General features: G+C 46.7%; 1 protein-coding gene across 4 annotated transcripts in view; it reads right to left on the bottom strand.

The window, feature by feature from the left end:
* Positions 1-19,647, bottom strand: part of MRAS (muscle RAS oncogene homolog) — a 55,762-nt gene that overhangs the window by 13,745 nt on the left and 22,370 nt on the right. For 3 of the 4 annotated variants that reach the window (XR_005984573.1, XM_041733900.1, XM_041733901.1), the window contains exon 2: positions 17,285-17,495. Coding sequence is in view for 2 of the 4 variants with exons in the window: in XM_041733900.1 (XP_041589834.1) it covers positions 17,285-17,477 (193 nt within the window). In the remaining 2 variants the exon portion in view is untranslated. Of the gene's footprint in view, positions 1-14,110; positions 14,311-17,284; positions 17,496-19,647 lie in introns of those variants that run through there. The other variant, XM_041733902.1, reaches the window with a different exon arrangement.

Here is a 19,647-nt window from a genome sequence, read left to right as displayed (position 1 = left end):
CCTCATTTGGGAAAAGGCTGAAGATATTAATTATATCCAGATGTTAATAGAAAAAATATAGGGCAGCCTGGGTGGCTCAGCGGTTTAGTGCCACCTTTAGCCCAGGGAGTGATCCTGGAGACCCAGGATGGAGTCCCACGTCCGGGCTCCCTGCGTGAAGCCTGCTTCTCCCTCTGCCTGTGTCTGTGCCTCTCTCTCTCTGTGTCTCTCATGAATAAATAAGTAAAATCTTTAAAAAAATAGAAAAATATAATTATACATATACAAACATATGTATGTATCTAGAATAACCATAAGAAATAAAACTGAAAATTTCCTAATCATCATCAGAAAAAAAAAAAAAAAACAGAACAAAGTAAATGAGACCAATCCAACAAAAGGCAAAAATAAACTACCCCAAAATAAGAAAACTAAAAGAGGAAACATGGAGGAAGATGGTAGATGTAAATTTAACTATGACCGACAAATGCAAATGGGTTTAAGCCCACCCATTAAAGCAGACACCCAATACAAAATCCATTTGTCTGCTACTACAATTGTCTGCTACTACAAAAGACACATATAAAACAAAATGACACAGAAAGAATAAAAAGTGAAAGCATAGAAAAGGATATGCCAGCCACATATATCCACAAAATAGGATTCAAGGCCAACGCACTGAATAGGACAAACCAGTGTATTTATAATAATGGAAAAAGTACAAGCATCAAGAAATGTCAAAGTCATAAATCATAAGCATATAAAAATGTTGCCTAAAATGTACATGTATAAAAACCTGATTTTTAAACACGGGAGGTTTAGACAAATCCCATTAATCATTGTGAGGGAACTTGAACAGGCCTCTCTCTTAGAGACAGACAAGACAAGTGGTCCCCTGAAAAGTAATGATTTAAGTAATGCAATTTAAAAACTTAGTCTGAGAGGGGCGCCTGGCTGGCTCAGTCAGTAGAGCATGCGACTCTTGATCTCAGGGTCATGAGTGGGAGCCCCATGCTGGGTATAGAGATTATGTAAATAAACTTAAAAACAAAAAACCTTAATCCGAGAGAACAAACTTTACGCTCAATCAGTAAATAAGCACTTCCAAACACACATGAAATCGTCACAAAAACTGGCCACATATTAGGTCATAAATAAAAATTTCAGCAAATTCCAGAAAGCAGTTCTATGGCTGTCTTTTGCTTACATGCAATAAGATCAGAAATTAACAGCAACATGGGTATAAAAGAAACGATCCACTTGAAAGTTTGCAAAGCTATACTGCTCTATAATGCTCTAGTTAAAGAGAAAAGCAAAGCAGAAATTACAAACAATTTAGAATTGAATGACAATGAACAATAATAAAACCTCTGGTTTGAGGCCAAAGTGGTACTCAGAGGAAAATTAAAGCTTTCAATGCACTTCCAAAAAAACGAGAGAGACTGAAAGTTAACTCAGCTTTTAAATCAAGGGGTTAGGCAAGGAAAAATAAAACCAAAGAAAGAAGAAATCATCAATGAAAGTAGAAACTAAGAAAATGAGAGGAAGGAAAAAGTAGTAGATATCTAAGAATCAAAAGCTGATTCTTTGAAATAAAAAAAAAAAGCTTTTAGCAATTCTTACTAGTGACAAAAAGAGAAAAAAGACTAATAAGCCTTTGGAAAGAGGGAAGGCCTATGACTATGGATCCAGACATATATTTAATTCTGAGAGAAAACTATATGCAGTTTCGCAGCAAAAGAATTTCAATTCTTGATGAAATGGACAATTTAAGAAAATATAAATGAACAAAACTGGCTCAAGAAAATATATAATACTTGAATAGGCCAATAATTTCCCATGAAATTGAAGAGACAAATCTCCCCCATGAAAGGCACAAAGCTCTTTTTATTATCACAAACTGCTCCAGAGCCCAGAAAAGGAACTTTCCAGCTCATTGTAACAGCCCCAGCATACTCCTAATAACAAACCACCCAAGGGTGGCATGTGGTTGTGTGGCAACCGCCAGGCCTGCCCCACCTTTCGGGAAGGAGCAGCCTGGATGTGGGACCCCAAGAGGTGCATCAGTCATCCATTTGCCAGTCTTCTTCTGAGCACCTGCTCAGTGCCCACCACTCTGCTTGGTACTGGGGGTGGTTAAAGAATAAGCCGCGTCTCCCTATCAAAGTACGAAGAGGCTCCTTGGGCTGGTACCTAAAGGAAAAGAATAATGTGGGACAGAAAGTGACACATAATATCAGAGATCTAGGGAAGGGTTGGGGAGGTCCCTTCAGCTTGGAGGGATAATGCAAGGTGTTAGCCAAGAGGACATATTTATTTTGCCCTTAAAAGAATAGCATTTGACATAAAAAAAGACAGGGTCTAGGGAAGGCCTTCCGGGCAGAGAAACAGCATGAGCAAGGGCCTCGGAAGCAAACACTTGGGGTTGGTTATGGGGCCGGTGTGTTGGCATAAAAGGTCTATGGTGGGGAACAGGCAGGAGAGGGGAGACAGGGAGGCCAAAGGCTGGGGCCCTTGGATCCTGAACTAAAATGTTTAGGGGCGCCTGGGTGGTGCAGTTGGTTAAACATCTGCCTTCAGCTCAGGTCATGATCCTGGGGTCTTGGGATCAAGCTCCACACAGGGCTCCCTGCTCAACTGGGGAGTCTGCTTCTCCCCCTCCCGCTGCTCCCCCTGACTTGTGCTCACTCGCATTCTCCCTCTCAAATGAATAAATAAAATCTTCTTTAAAAATGAGCTAGGGGATCCCTGGGTGGCTTAGCAGTTTAGCACATGCCTTCGGCCCAGGTCGTGATCCTGGAGTCCCAGGATCAGGTCCCACGTCGGGGCTCCCTGCATGGAGCCTGCTTCTCCCTCTGCCTCTCTCTCTCTCTCTTTCATGAATAAATAAATAAATCTTAAAAAAAAATAAAAAATAAAAATAAAAATAAAAATGAGCTAAAAATTTTTAACTCAGTGGGTACTGGGGAGCTACCAAAGGTTTCAGAGGGAAGAGATGCAGTCAGAGAAGGGTGAGTTTAGCAGCCAAAGAGGGAAGGGCCTGGAGGGGGAGGCTGTGAAGAGGTGGAGGAGGGGCCAGGGCAGAGGCCACCAGGGTATCAGCCAAGGTAGGTGTGCCTGAGTGAGGAGAAAACAGTGAATGGGGAGACACCGAAGATGCAGGACATGGAATGGGGGCCGAGGGGAGAGAGGAGAGTGCAGGGAGCCGTGGGAATTCTAATTGGAGCCCCAGCAGGGCAGGTGCCACCAAGGAGGAGCAGTCAGGGGCTGACCTGGGCCTAGTCCCTCCCCTCCACATACATACCCCAGAAGTGCCTGGGCAACGCCCCCTGTCAGCCACTCCCTGCCTCCCAGGGGAGTAGGGGGCAGCTACACTTTTAAGAAATGATGTTTCCACCTGCATTTCCCAGGCCTGATGGTAGGAGGACTCTGGAGACAGAAAGTATTAGTCACTGGAGAGAAGAGGTGTTGTTCCAGTGTGTGTGTGTGTGTGTGACAGAGAGACAGAGACAGAGAGACAAAAAGGCAGAGGCAGCCAGAAGCAACTCACTGTGGGAGGAGGGAAGAAGACAGAGCGATTTTGGAGACAGAGGGTGCATGCTGTGCAGCTGTGGGCCCTGGCCCAGCCTTCCCACTCAGAGGCTGCTGGGGGCCCTGCAGCGAGGCTGAGGAGGGTCTACATGGAAACCCCAAGGCTGCTCTTAGATCTTACGGATTTCAGAAGCTCAGCCCCACCAGCTGGTGTGGCATTGGGAGCACCCCCAGTAGGTGAACAGCAGGCATGCGGGGGCACCAGCCTGGGTCCTGGCTGGGCCTCCCTCCTTCCCCCGCCCTCTCTTCCTCTTTTTCCACCTCCTCCTCTTCTTCCTCCTCAGGGCTTCCAGAGGGAGGCACGCCCTGGCATGGGCTTGGGGCTCGGACACTGGCGGCGGCCCAGGGTACAGTCTGAGCTCTTTGGTTGAAAATAGGCCTGCCCACCACGTTCCTACTGGCAGCAGGCACTGTGCTGGGGTTTTGTACACACACACGCCCTCTGAATCCTCTTCATGGCCTAGTACAAATGCGGAAACTGAGGCCCAGGGAGTTACAGGGATCTGCTCAAGGCCACACACTGGGAAGGAGGCCACTCCAACTTCCCCGAGGCCCAGCTGTCCCTGCCCATCCAGTCTTTTATCTTCAACCGAAGTGTGTGGGGATGGCCACCCAGAACCAGCCAGGCTGTGTCTCACTTCTAAGACTTTGCACAAGCCGTAACCTCCAATGAGGATGCCCTCTCCACCAGCCACCCCAGCCTCCCCTGAGCATGGCTATACTCTACGTCCTTTCCTAAGGGTCCTGCCTCTGACCTCTGTCTTTGAACCCTTCCTATTGTGTGTGTCCTGGGTTCTAGGAGTTCTTTGGGGTCTCCAAGTTGGTGCCTCTGGGCCTGGCTCAGCTTCCCACCGGGGGGTGGCGTTCCACAGGATGGGGTGGGAGGGGAGCCTGGCTTTCATTTCCTTGGGTCTCTCGAAAACTTCAGCACCCAATGCAGGTTCAAAAAATACTTGCAGAATGACTAGATGAATCACGTGCATGCTATAGGAAATGCAGTTGCCATGTTCAAACAGTCCTTGCCAGCTTTAAGGGAAATCACAAAAGAGTGACTTTTTGACTTGTGTAATGCACCCTTCATGGTGAGGAAAGCGTTCTGGAATATGAAACAATACAGAAAACAATTCCCAGAGATATATGTCTCCAAGGACCATGCCTGGTGTTTTCTTTCTCTAATCCACAGACCCACAGTGGGAGGCAGGAGTGATCGTGTCCATTTTACAGGGGAGTCAGGTGGGGAAGCCTATGCTCTTCCTTGGAGAAGACTCCAAGAAAAACATGCCACCTAGTCGAGCATCGGTAGTGATGTGGGCACTTGACTATTTTTCTTGTGCTCCCCTTTCCGGGTAAGAGTGCGTATGGAGTGGGCTGGGCGCCAGGCAAAAGGACTAGACCCATTGACCATGTACTGTTTCCAGAAAAAGGGCTGCTTTCTTCTCCAAAACACTGGCAGGGTGTGGAAAGTCAGGCCACCTGGGACTTTCTAAGGGGGAAGGGAGGCTAAATACTGCGGCCAGCGCGGCTGGCTCCCTGGCGATGGGGAAGCTTCCCTCTGGCAGTGGCCCCAGCGTCAACTCACTGACCCCAGGATGGCATCAGGGGAGAAGTGCTGGCCACCAGCCCCAGGGGATGCTTGCTTCCAAGGCCACACTCCTGCTAGCTAGCGGAATGGGGCAAGGAAGCTTCCATGAGGTCCCCGGATTCCCTGGCTTGGTGAACACATCACCTGTGTGGGTACACATTCTTTCAGGGAGATGGTCCATAGCTTTGTGGAATTCTCTGAGGAGTCAGGAATGCCCCCACCCCCCAAACAAATGTCACTCTTGGGAGGGTAGGGAAGGAAGAGGAGAGAGGCGGGGGGGGGGGGGGTCTCTCAGTTGTGTAACCAGTTACATCTCAGAGAGGGACAGTAGCCTGGGAGGGGCCTGGCAATGGAGGGGAACAGGAAGGCAAAGCACTGGCTTGCAACCCCATTTCTTCCTCTTAACCACTCAGGGTGAGGTGGGGAGGCAACATTTTACAGGTGACCTGCTCGGGTTCACACTGCTAGTGAGCAGGAAAGGCAGATCTAAACACCAGGCTATCTGGGGCCAAGCCTTGCTCTGTTCCTGGCACCAGCCTATCTTTGAGTGAAGAGCCAGCAGAGTCCTTGAGGCCTGTGAAGGGCAGGTCTAGACGGAGGGGGTGAGGACAGAACACTGAGGTGTGCAGAGATAGAAGACAAAGGCCTGGTGGCGATGCTTCTGACACTCACCCCACCTGTTTACCCCAAACCCTCCACCTACTTCACACCTGCCAGACCACAGCCATGGCCATACGTGGCTGGGAGGAGAGAACTCATGGCTATGCACCTGCTTCCCTTTAAAGTCCCAGCATTGACTTTTGGGGCCCTTAGATCACCCAGCAAATCTAAACACATTCCCATCCAGTGCTCTCCCACTCCGGGGCCACGGGGCCACCATATCCCACTGCCTCCTCTCCTCTAGCTTCTACTCGCTGCTGAGGGTGTGAAACAGAGATCACCAGCTAAATTCCACATCATCCCACCTCACAGACTGGCACACTGCGGGGGTGGGGGGGCAGGGGAAGCAGGTGCGACCACGGCAGAAAACAATTCTGAGTTTTCCTCAAAAAGCAAAACGTAGAGTTACCATATGACCCAGCCATCCCACGCGCAGGGACATACTCAAGAGAAGTGAAAACAGACCACACAAAGACTTGCACAAGAATGTCCACAGCAACATTATTCACTGAAGCCCCAAAGTGGAAGCAACCCAAACATCCACCAGTGGAGGAGCAGATAAAGAAAGCGTGATGCATCTGCACACCGGGATATTATTCATGTGTTAAAAGGAATGAAATTCTGACCAGTGTTACATGATGCACCCTGAAAGCAGCCTGCAGAGTGTGCAAGAGGCCAGCCTCAAAGGCCGCTTACTCTATGGTGCTGTTTATATGAAGGGTCCAGATCAGGCCAATTGGTAAAGACAGAAAGTAGATTGGAGGTTTTAGGGCCTGGGGGAAGGTGGGGGGAATAGGGAGTTGACTGTTTTAATGGGGTAAGTTTTCTAGGGGGAGGTGATGAAAATGCTGAGGAATCAGTGGTGATCAAGAGCATGCCGATTTGTGAATAATCAGCAGTTGTGGATGAACAACTGTGTACAGATACTAAAAAAACACTCGATTGTACACTTTAAAGGGGGTATTTTACTGGTGAGTTACATCTCAATTAAAAACGCTTGCATGAGGACCCTCCCCTTCTTTTCTCTGCAACACACATTCTACCTGTCTTCTTGCTGTGGGGGATGACCTGGCCCTGCTCCTGTCCGAGACCGTCCCCTCCACCTGGGCACTGGACCCTGGCCTCTGTCACCCAGACAAGGACACTGCTGCTACTGCAGCCCCTTCCCTCTCCAGCATCATCCATTTCTCTTTTGGTTTGTTTCATCAATATGTAAACATACTATAGTTTTTCTCACCTTAAAAAAAACAAACAAAAAAAAAACAGAATAAAATAAAGCCAAAAAGTAAAAAGTAGAAACCCTGCCCCTTGACCTCACATCTCCTTCCAGCTACTGTCCATGTCTCTGTTCCTCTTTCCAACCACACCCCTTGACTTGTCTATTCTGCTGCCCGCTCTTCCTCCCCTCCACTCTCTCAAACATACTATATAATCAGACTCCCATCGCTGATCACTCTATCAAAATTGGTCTTGTCAAGTCACCAACAACCTCCATGTCACTAAATCCAGTGGGCATGTCTCAGTCCTCATCCCACCATGCCATCTGCTGACACTGGAAGTGGTGGATGGTTCCCTCCTTGTCAGAGAGCCTTCTTCACTTGGCCTTGGGACATCACTCTCTCTCGGTTCTTCTCCTATTGCCATGACTGGTCCTGCTCTGTCCCCCTGTCTCCCTGTCCTCTAAACATTGGTGGGTCCCCATGCTCCGTCTCAGGACCCCTTCTCTAAACCGCGTTAACCTCATTGGCCATCTCTCCTCACATGGCATTACACGTCCATTCCCAAATTTCCATCTCCAGCCTCTACATTTCCCTTTACTCCAGACTCCAACATCCAGCTGCCTGTCTGACTTCTATTTGTATGTGAGAAAGGCACCTCAGATTTAACATGTCCAAAATTAAACTCTTGATTCCCCTCCCAAACTTGCTTTTCATCAGTCTTCCTAATGTTGATAGACACAGCTATCCTACCAATTGTGCAAGCCAAAGATTCCTCTCTCTTTACCCCACCCTATGCCATATATTCCATCCACAAATCCTGCTATTTCCTCCTTCAAAACACATCGAGAAGCGGACTCCTTCTCCCTACCTCCTTCAGCGGTGCCCCAGTCTGCCTACCTTCTCAATGGGTCCCTCTGATTCTGCCCTGGTTTCCCTGTGGTCTATTCTCCACTCTTCCTAAAACAGTCAAACTATGTCCCTCCTCTACTCAAAACTCCACTGGCTTCTTATTTTTCTACAGGGGCCTATGAGATCAGTGCCTCCCAGCTCTCTCTCTCTGACCTATTAGCACCTCTTCACTTGCTCTGCACCTTGGCTTCCTACCTATTCCCCCAAAAGGCCAAGCTGACTGCTGCCTCGGGTCCTTTCCACCTGATGCTCTCTCTGTCTGAGCAGATTCTCTTCCTTCAGGGACAGATACAGCTTTATCTTTCTGTCTCTGCTTCTACATCACCGTATCAGAAAGGCCTTCCCTGACTAGCCTACGTAAGACAGCAAGCCCTTCCTCACTGTTTCCTTTACTTTGCCTTATTCTCCTTCATAGCATTTATCATCCCCTGACACATTACATGTCTGTTTATGCTCTGTCCCTCCCATTCTAACATAGGCTTCATGAGAACAGAGACTTTACTTTGTCAAAAGCTGAGTCCTCAAAGCCCTAACGAGAGCCAGGCACATAGCAGGTACCCAGAAGTGTTTGTTGAACTCATCTGTGTACACGAAACTCAGGGGCCAGTCCACACATCACTGGAGAGGAGAGGTTGGTCGCTCCAAGTCAGGGGCTCGTGTCTCACTCCTGGAGCTCCCCAGAAGCAGGCAGATGTGTTGGTGGCCTCTCATCCGCACATGTGATAGGGCCTATCTTGAAAGCACCAAGCCACCATCATAAAGACTAATATAAATCAGAGCAATCACAGCAACAGTAGGCATCTCCTGAGGTTTACTATGTGCCAATTCCCTCACAAAGTACCTTATTCCCTCCCTCACCCTAAGTAAGTGCCAGCTCCAAGCTGGCATCAGATACCATGGTGGGCAAAGGACAGCCTCCCACAAGGAACTTAATATTTTGTATCATTTCATTTATTCTTTGCAACAACTCTGAGGCTATATCCCATTTGGGGCACAAGCCTCACCAACTGAGAGCACTCAGTCTTGGTCCAGAGACTGTTGGTGCCCAAGGGAAAGAAGAATTCACACCTAGGGCATGGTGACAACAGGCTGACAGTGGCTATGCTGGGGCTCTGGGCCTGGTGGGATTATGTAACACATAAGAAGACAGGTAAGATCTCAAACTTACTAACCTGGCTGCTGCACTCAGCCCAAATAGGTCACATGACTAAGAGCAATCAGCATGAAGTTCTGAAGTCAGGGCAAAACCCAAAATTAACTGCAGGAGTATAGGATCTGTCAGCAATATGAGAGGAACCCCACCTAGGGTTTAGAGTGCAAAATCCCCAGGACTGAGGTGTGGCTGTGTTGTGCCTTTGAAGGGGGAGGGGTGCACGGTGCACACACCTCATCACGCAGCCTTGCTGAGCTGACTCCAGGACACTGGCTGATGCGGGGGCCCCTCAGCATCCAGGCTGGGAGGCCTAAGCTGGCACAGAGCAAGACTATCCTTCACTTCGGGGTTGGAGGAATGGGGCTTTCATCAGCCATGTGACCTCGGAAGTGCTATTTCCCCTCGATGAATCTTGGTCCTCCCCCATAGGGGCCTGACCCATTTGAGGGCTGCTAGGTAGGCTCTGGAGCAGAGGGCGGGGCCCCCGGGGGAAGGGCCCTCAGGGACACAGGACAGCAGCAGTAGTGATTTTCCAGTGGCACCCAATGGCATGGACGTAGCTCACCATTTTATCAACCAACAGGGCAGTGCGGGCGCACACTGGCTGAGGTGTGGCTGTGCTCAGCGGGAAGGTGGAGATGCCAGTCTCCATGTGGCAGAGCTATTACAAGGAGAAAATAGAACAATCCCTAAAAGCCCTCAGCACAGGCTTTGGCCTTCCAGAAAAGTCTGGTCAGGAGACACTGCTCCCACTGCTAGGAACCAGAAGGAGCCACAGTGAGAGAGGGTTCGGGAGGCAGATCTGGCTTCAGGGTACCAAGAAGCACTGCCCTAGGCACTGGGAGATCAGTGAGTTGCACGTTACTGGAAGTGAGCAAGCAGTGATGGCTGATGGAACCAGGATAAAGGGTTAGGCAGGGGCCTGCAGGGCTGGATTTCATAATCTGGGGCCAGTGGCCATGTTCCCTAATAAAGGGAAAAAGGGAAATTCCTCCCATGTCACTGCTAGTCAAGAAAGTGGAGGATGGCTGGAAGGTGGATGGATAGGCCAGCTCTGTCTCTACCCCATTCTCAGTTGGGGGCCCATGGGGAAGTGCTTACTCTGAAGCTGGCCCCCCAGTAAAGCCTCTAAACCAGAAGCTTGATAAACTCAATACATGTTCGTTTTCCTCTTGCTGCCCTTCCAATATCTTCCTTCCCTCCCCCTGCCCGGAAAGAATGTGGATTCAAGTGTTCAGGGAAAAGCCAGGTCCGGGCTGCTCCGAGAAGACAACAGCACTTGTGTCTGAGGTTTGGGCAGAAGCCAGGGTGGAAACGTCCCAGCTTCTGAGGGTGCAGGAGAAGAGCTAGAGCTTTACTCTTTGCAAAGCCCAAGCTGTTGCTGGGGACACAGGGGGACAGAGTGGCTGCAGAGCTGGGCCCAAGAGCTGCAAGTGGGAAGAGGCGTTAGGAAGTTCAGCGCCACCGCTCTTCTCTGCTGGTGGAAGGAAGATGCAAGGTTGGGCAGAGGGCAGGACTGGGAACCATATGGGAGAGGAAGCTCCGCAACACCTGCCCCTATTATAAGTGGGCAGAGATCTGGTCAACATCCTACCCTGCAGGACCAAGGTTTGGGCCAAATGGGAGGCAGCCTGACAGGATGGGGTGGGGGGAATGTGCTGGGCAGAGCCATGAAGCCCTGGGCCTGGCTCCACCTCTAGCTGGATCTGACCCCAGGCAAGTCACTTCACCTGCACCAGTCTCCTCAGGTATAATGGGGGTGGGGGTGGGGGGTAGGGGGTGTAATACCAAAGAGCTCAGGAACCTTGAGCCCTGGCCTAATAGAAAAAAAAAAAAAAGGCACATGAGGACTCCAAGACAGAACAACTGAAGGCATGGATTAGAAAAGGTATGTGTGCACAGGATCAGTATTGACAAGAGCCAAAAAGTGGAAGTCACCCCCATGTCCTTTGCTAGATGAATGGGTAAACAAACCGTGATATCCACACAGTGGAAAACTGTTCAGTCTTAAAGAAGAGATGCTGACACACGTTATAACATGCATGAACCTTGAAGACGCCGTGCTAAATGAAATAAGCCAGTCACAAAAGAATGAGTACCACAGGTGTCTGCACAGAGGAGGTGCCTGGAGTGGTCAACCTCAAAGAATGTGGAGCGGTGCTTGCCAGGGGCTGGGCAGAGGGGAGCAGGAGTTCCTGCTGAGTGGGTACAGAGTGGCAGGGGGACATGAGGAAGTCTGTGGATGGACGGTGGCGGTGGCTGCAGAACAGCAGGGATGTACTTAACGCTGCAGAGCTGCACACTTATAAATGGTCACAATGGTACGCTTTATGTATATTTTACCACAATAAAAAAAAACCCCACAAGAATAAATACAAAACTTCAAGATGCTGCCTAAGGTTTGGTTCTTCCTGATGCATGAAACTTGAGAACTGGGGTATGGTGAATCCCATAACTGAAAGCCAGTGTGAGGTAGGGGTCCAAATTCAGAGGCCAGAAGAGAGAGCTGGAGCACTGGGAGGTCAGGGGGCTGGATGCAAGCCCGCAGCAGAGAGGTGGGCACCAGACAGTGAGGAGATCCTTCCAGAAATGGGCCTGCAACAATGACAGGTGAGACGGGGGTTGGGGTCCCAAAGTCCCGGGGAAAAGAACTCAAAGCAGGCTTGCTCCAAAGCTGGGGGTCCCAAACACTGGGGAGCCTGCCTGCCCGCCCCTGCCATCTCTTAGATTCTTGGAGAACCAGGGAAATGAGGTCTCTTGAAAGAAAGCAAGAAACAAGTTTGTAAGTAACCAGGAAGCTGTGAGAATCCTCAGTGTGGCAACCACAGAGAAGGCTTTTTGAACAAATTGAGGAAGAGCACACAGCCCTCTGAGGGGGCCTTGGGGAAGTTGTAAGAAGGGCAGGTAAGGGTGTCTGTTGACCCTGATAATCCAGGTCACAGTCCCCTCTCCCCCGCCAGGATTTCAGCCCCCATTCCCAGAGGCACAGGGATCAGAGTGCAAGGTGGGAGAGGATTTTCCCACCCAACCAGAATAACAGAGAGAATCCAGGAGACAAAGTGGGGTAGTTTAAGCTATCACTAGCTATGCAAATCTCCCTGCGCTTTATTTTTATGAAGATAACAACAGTAGCAAGCACAACAGTGTTTTAAGGATTAAAAGAGAGCATATACAAAGTGCTTAACATAGGGCTTCCACAGTGTAAGTGCTCAATAAATACCATTGCTGCTCTCATAATCCTCCTCCTCCTCCTCCTCATGATCAAGCTGTCATGTTTTTGCTCTTTCTGAATATGGAAGAAGAGCAACTGCAGAGTTCAGAGCACTTGGAAGGCATTCCAGGCTTAGCACCTCACTCAGGATGGTAGGGCTCCAGGGAAGCAGGATGTCAGGGCTCTGGATGCCCTGGGGAAAGTCCCGTCTATTCCAGGGCTGCCAACCACCCCAGAAGAGTCTAGCCCCAGAAGGTATCAGAGTTACATTTAGGCCTAAATACAACCAGCTTTTGATTAAAGTTCCCAAAATATGGGACATCCTTTTAAATTCCAGACTAATTAATATTTAGCTGTAATGTTTTAAGCCTTCCTTTTCTTAATATGAGACCTAATTGGGTGGAGAAATGTACTAATGTGGGCATCTCGTATCTGAGCCTGAGGCAGGCCCTGGTGGGCAAGGCCCTAAATTAGGTTTGATTCAGGTGGCAGGTTTAGAGGCATAGCACCCAAGGGGAGCCCAGATCCTGCGGAACAAAAGCTTTGCAAATTCATGCTTATAAAATAATTTGACCATGCATCCCTTTTCCTTACTGCTGCAGCTGCTATAAATGTTATCACAGGGGCACCTGGGTGACTCAGTGGGTTAAGCAGCTGCCTTCGGCTCAGGTCATGGTCCCAGGATCCTGGGATCAAGCCCCACATTGGGCTCCCTGCTTAGCATGGAGCCTACTTCTCTCTATCCTCACTGCTCATGCTCTCTCTCACTATCTCTTTCTCTCTCAAACAAATAAATAAAATCTTAAAAACAAAACAAAACAAAAAAAAGGGAAAAGAGTCGATCAGGGGGACAGAATGATAAGAGCAGGGTGGGTACTAGTATAGATGGTTTCGGCAAGGAAGGCCTCTTTGATAAAGTTAACATTTGAGTGGAGACCTATGCAAAGTGAAATATATATTTCTGAAGGAAGAATATTCTTGGCACAGAGAATACCAATGCAAAGCCCCTGAGGTGGTGCTTGGTTCCTAATGAACTATTCAAAGTTTCAGGGCTGCAGATGAACCCCTGAAGGATGGTGCTTTTTAAAATTAAGATAAATTTTTTAAAAAAGATTGTATTTATTTATTTATTCATGAGAGACAGAGAGAGAGGCAGAGACACAGGCTGAAGGAGAAGCAGGCTCCATGTGGGGAGCCTGATGCGGCATTTGATTCCAGGACCCTGGGATCACGACCTGAGCCGAAGGCAGACGCTCAACCCCTGAGCCACCCGGGTACCCCCAACATACACCTTTTTAAAGTACACAATTCAGTACAGATACAAAGTTGTTGCATTTTTAAGAAAGTAACGATTTGAAAAAAAAAAGTAACGATTTGATACTGGTTCTGACCACGATGGAGTAACAAGGATCAGATTTATCTTCTTGCCTGAAACAATAAAATATCAGACAAAATAACAGACATTCATAGAACACTCCACCCAACGATGGCAGATTACCCATTCTTTTCATGTACACATGGAACATTTACCCAGAGACACCAAATCCTGGGTCATACAAGAAGCTTCAGTAAGTTTACTGTATGTTCTCTGACACAATGAAAATAAAACAGAAGCCTATGACAGAAGGGTCCCTGGAAAATACTTGAAAACTAAATATTCCTAAATAACCTATGGGTCAAAGATGACCTCAAAAGGGAAATTAGAAAGTATTTTGAACTAAATGAAAATGAAGACACGGTCTATTAGAATAGGCGGGATGCTGCTAAATAAGTAGTTGGGAGAATTTGTAGCATCAAATGAATACCTTAGAAAAGAAGAAACGTTCCAATCGATGACCTCAGCTTCCACTTTAAAAAGAGAAGAACAAATTAAATCCAAAGTAGGCAGACAAAAGGAAGTAATGCAGGGAAGAGTGCAATCAATGGAACCAAATGGAAAAAGTCAAAGGACTCAAGAGCTGGTTCTCTTGTGAAAATCAATGGTATGGCTCCATCTGTAGCCTGCCTGATGAGGGAAAAAGGAGAAGACACAAATTAACAAGATCAGGAATGAGAGAGGCAACATCACTACAGGCCCTACCAATATTAAGAAAATAATAAGAGACTATCATGAACAACTTGATATCAATAAATTTGGTAACTCTGATGAACTGAACTTTTTTTTTTTTTTTTAAAAGATTGTATTTATTTATTCATGAGAAACACACACGCACAGAGGCAGAGACATAGGCATATGGAGAAGCAGGCTCCCTTCGGGGAGCCCAATGTGGGACTCAGTCCCAGGACCCTAGGATCACGACCTGAGCCAAAGACAGACGCTCAACGGCTGAGCCACCCAGGTCCCAAATTGAACTTTTTGAAAGACACAAACTACCAAAACTCATGAAAAAGAAACAGATAACCTGAATAGCCCTACATTTATTAAAGGAATTGAATTTGTAGCTAAAAATCTTCCAACAAAGAAAACTCCAGCCTCAAATGTCCTTGTAAGTGAATTCTACTAAACATTTAAGGAAGAAATAATATAAATTTTATTCAAACTCTTCCAGAAAACTGAAGAAGAGAGCATATTTCTCAATTAATTCTATAAAGCCTGCAGTATTCAGACATGACAAGAAAACTACAGACCAATATAGCTATCAAGAACATAGACACAAAAATTCTAAACAAAATTTTAGCAAATCAAAGCCAACAATATGTAAAAGGATAATACATCATGACCATGTGAGATTTATCCCAGGGATACACTACTGGTTTAACAGTGGAAAAATTGTGATTTGCCATACTGACATACTAAAAAAGAAATACCATCTCAATATCTCAGTAGACACAGAAGAAGCATTTGACAAAAGCCAACATCCACATCTCATAAAAATTCTCAGCAAACTAGAAATAGAAAGGAACTTCCCCAACCAGGGATGCCTGGGTGGCTCAGTGGTTGAGCGTCTGCCTTTGGCTCAGGGCGTGATCCTGGAGTCCTGGGATCAAGTCCCACATCAGGCTTCTTGCATGGAGCCTGCTTCTCCCTCTGCCTATGTCTCTGCCTCTCTCTCTCTGCGTCTCTCCTGAATAAATAAATAAAATCTTAAAAAAAAAAAAAAAAGGAACTTCCCCAACCTGATAAAGGGAATTATAAAAAGCCTATAGCTAACATCATACTTAGTGCTGAAAGACTAAAAGAAAGCTTTCACCTTAAATCAAGAACAAGTATGTCTGTAGTCAGTGAAATAAGGCAAGAAAAAGAAACAACCCATCCAGACTGGAAAGGAAGAAGAAAACTATCTTTACTCACAGACCTGACTATCTCCACAGAAAATCCAAAGGATCTACAAAAGAGCTACTAGTGCTAATAAGTGAGTTTAGCAAGGTTGCAGGTTACAGTTAATATACAAAATGCTACTGTATTTCTACATACTAGCAACAAACAATTGAAAACTGAAATGAAAAACCAGTATCATTTGTAATACAGAGTATAGATAGAAATCTGACAAAATACATAAAAGACCTATGCAAGCAAATCCGCAAAACAATTGATAAGAGAATTAAAGGAGACCTTAAAAAATGGAGAAATGCTGCATTCAAGGGTTGGAAGGTTCAACGTCGTGAGGATGTCAATCCTTTTCCTATCTAAAGATTTAACACAATCTCAATCAAAATCTACAATTTTTGAACTTAATTGACTCTAAAATTCATATGGAATACAAAAGACCTAGATGGGCCAAAGCAACTTAAAAAGAAAACAAAATTGGGAATTTAACAGTATGTGATCTTAGGACTGATTATAAGGCAATAGTTATTAAGACAGCATGGTATTGGTGCTAAGAGAGACAGATCAAACAAAAAGCATATATGGGCAACTAATTTTCATCAAAGGTACAAACGCAATTCAGTGGAGAAAGGACAATGTTTTTAACAAATAGTGCTGGAACAACTGCATCTCCATACACAAACAAACCAAAAAAAAAAAAAAAAACTTTGTTTCATACCTCACACCATATACAAAAAATTAGCTCAGGGTAGATCATAAACCTAAATATAGAGCCTAAAGCCATTAAAACTGCTAGAAGAAAACACAGAAAAAAACCTTTGTGACCTTGGGTTAGGCAAATACTTTGGACATGATACCAAAAGCACAATCCATAAAAGAACAAACTGAAAACTGGACTTCATCAAAATTAAAAATTCTGATCTTTGAAAGACACCGTTAAGAGAATAAAAAGCATGCCACAGACTGGAAGAAAATACTTGCAAATCACATATCTGACAGAGGACTGTAGCCCAATGGTTTTCAAACCTCCCCTCCTACAATGACAGTCTATCCTTAAGGGCTCTTTGTTTAAGAGAGAGACTCGGTATAAAGTCCTAACCGGTAAGAATCTGGAGCAGTGGCTCTCTACTTCAACATCACCTGGAGGGCGTGTTAAAACACAGATTGCTGGGCTCCTCCCTCAGAATTTCTGATTCAGTAGAGCCTGGGGGTTTTCATTTCTTGTAAGCTCCCTGGTAATGCTTAGGCTGCTGGCCTGGATATCACTATCTGAGAACTGCTAATCTAGACCAATTTAGACCCAACTAGAAACAAAGTCAAATGCAAGATTTTCCCTCCAAGCAAAACTAAATTATGCTCACTAAAAAAATAATTTATCCCCTTGCCTTATTTTTTTATTAGCCAGAGACATCTGTAGATGCTAATCAGCATTTCTGATCAGCAAGAAATAACAAACATGACATCACTGAATTGGCATGATTCTAGCCTTGCCTCTGTTGAATACACATCTTGGTTTCCACAAAGCTGTTCAGAATTCACCCTTGGAAAACATACACGGCCTTATACCAACCATGCCGTAATGGCGACACAAAAGAAGCCATCCCACCTCAGTGAAGTTCATCAACTTCTCCTGACCCTCCACCTAACATGGTTCCCCTTCTCCCACTCCCACCTGGCCCCAGCCCCATGCAGGGCTGCCACCGGGTCTCACCGTCCAGGATGGCCCACTGATTGTCAATCTCTGTGTGTTTCAGGTAGGAGTCTTCGATGGTGGGGTCATAGTCAGGCACAAAGATCTTCTGGAAAAACTGGATGGTAAGGGCACTCTTGCCCACACCCCCATCTCCCACCACCACCAGCTTGTAGGTGGGGAGGTTGTCACTGGGGACGGCACTGGTTGCCATGTTTCTGGTAGGTCAGACCTGCGGAGACAAGACATGTATAATGAGGGGATTTTCTCCTTTCTGACCTTGGAGGAAAATACTGAGTTTCCTCCCACCTCACACAGTGACAAATACTCTCAATTATATATTTGCTCAATCATTTGTTGAATACCAACCATGTGCCACACCTGGTCTTGGGGACATAGTACTATTAGACACCATGAGGTCTTTAACAGTCAAAGCCACATCAAAAAAGCTTTTCCACCACCAAAGTCTGCCCTATTCCTGTCCAGATAAACATGCGGATGCTAGTCCGAGCAGGGATGGCACAAATGTTTGACTCTGGTCACAGGATTGCTATGCCCGGGAGGATCTGATGCTGTCCAAGCTAAGGGAAGGCCGGCATCACAGCCTCGTGCACCAGAGTTCAGGATCTCCGTGCCCACCCCCCTCAGAATTTAGTGATCATGGCTCCTCTCCCAGTGTCTCCTTACCCCTTGTTATATAGAAAGTTGTGCTAAAATCTCTTGACATCTGGTCAACCTCCCTGTTAGCTAGGGAGGAGGCAGGGAGGAGCAGGACTCAGTTTTGTGTTAAAGATGTTGAGTGCAGCTAAGGCAGGGGTCTCAACCAGGGGCAATTCGCCTCCCGGGGACATTTGCAACATCTGGAGATAATTTTGGTGGTTAAAGCCAAGAGGGTGTTCCTGGCATCCAGTCAGTGGAGGCCAAGGCCACGGCTACACATCCTACAATGCACAGGGAAGCCCCCCACAACAAAGATTTATCCATCCCAAGGTGTCACTAGTGCTAATGAGCTAAGGTGACCAGGTAGGAGCCAGAAACATGCGGCCTGGATTCTAAAGAAAAATTGAACCTTAACAGATAAGGCCTGATTGTGAAGAGGTCGTGACAGTAGAAAAGGGAAGAGTGATCTCTGAAAGCAGTGTCATAAAGTGACAAGGAGCAGAGGGAGGCAGGCAGCACAGAAGGAGCACTCAGAAAAGGGTGGTTGTAGGGACCTCGGCTGCTCACTGCGGACCCCGCCAGGGTGCCAGGGAGAACAATGCCACCCCCTGCTGTGGAACTCCTGGGTAGCACGAAGGCTGGCCTGGTGCCGAGGGGGTGCCAGCTTGATCCTGCCACACAGTACTAGGAAAGAAAGAATCTCTGCAGAAGCTGGGAGGCAGAAAGGCATGGCATAGGTGTGACGGGGACACTTAAGGGTGTGGGGACAACGGACTGGGTGTCCTGCATGCCTCGCTGCTGCTTGGGAAGGCCACGTCGAGCCATACTTTCCTTACCTATCAGATGAAAGGGCTGGATTTTTTTTACAGTTATTTGCGGCTTTTAAATAGTCCTCATTTCTAGATATCAACAGAACGGGTGATAGACACCACTGTGGGTTATGTGGCCACACTGATTTGCATGGGGCTACGGGCGAGAGTCATTGCATAATGCTTTGCAATTACTGAAGCTTGATGTTGACATTTAGGATTTCCCTGCATCATGAGGAAGTATAGAAGCTTTTATACACAGCAGCTGAGTGTGTAAATCTGTCCCGCCTGGACTGAGAATATACTTGCATAAATATATCAAAATTTAAAATGACATACCCTCTCTCAAAGCTATATGGCCTATGAGAATTTATTCTAAGGAAATAATCAGACAAGTGTACAAAAAAATATGAAGAACTGGGAAAATGGAAATCACTTAAATATTGGGAAAGTTAGGGATCCCTGGGTGGCGCAGCGGTTTGGCGCCTGCCTTTGGCCCAGGGCGCGATCCTGGAGACCCGGGATCGAATCCCACGTCGGGCTCCCGGTGCATGGAGCCTGCTTCTCCCTCTGCCTATGTCTCTGCTTCTCTCTCTCACTGTGTGCCTATCATAAATAAATAAAATTTAAAAAAAAATTAAATATTGGGAAAGTTAAAGAAAAAGCTTATCTACACAATGCAATACTATGCAGCCATTAAAAAGGATGATAGTCACTAACCTAGAAAAAGTTTATTCATGTAGGGAAAAAAACCCAAACAGGCTGCAAAACAACAAGTACACATGACTGCACTTCCATGAAGTCACTCATCTATGAATCTGTATGTCTAGATGTGGTTCTAGGCAATATAGGTTCTCAATTTTTCTCAATACTTGCTACAACAAGCTAGTATTATATATACATATTGGGAAAGCT

Source organism: Vulpes lagopus, chromosome 19, assembly GCF_018345385.1.
Source record: "Vulpes lagopus strain Blue_001 chromosome 19, ASM1834538v1, whole genome shotgun sequence".
NCBI classification, from domain to species: domain Eukaryota; kingdom Metazoa; phylum Chordata; class Mammalia; order Carnivora; family Canidae; genus Vulpes; species Vulpes lagopus.
This window is presented reverse-complemented; position numbering and strand designations above follow the sequence as displayed.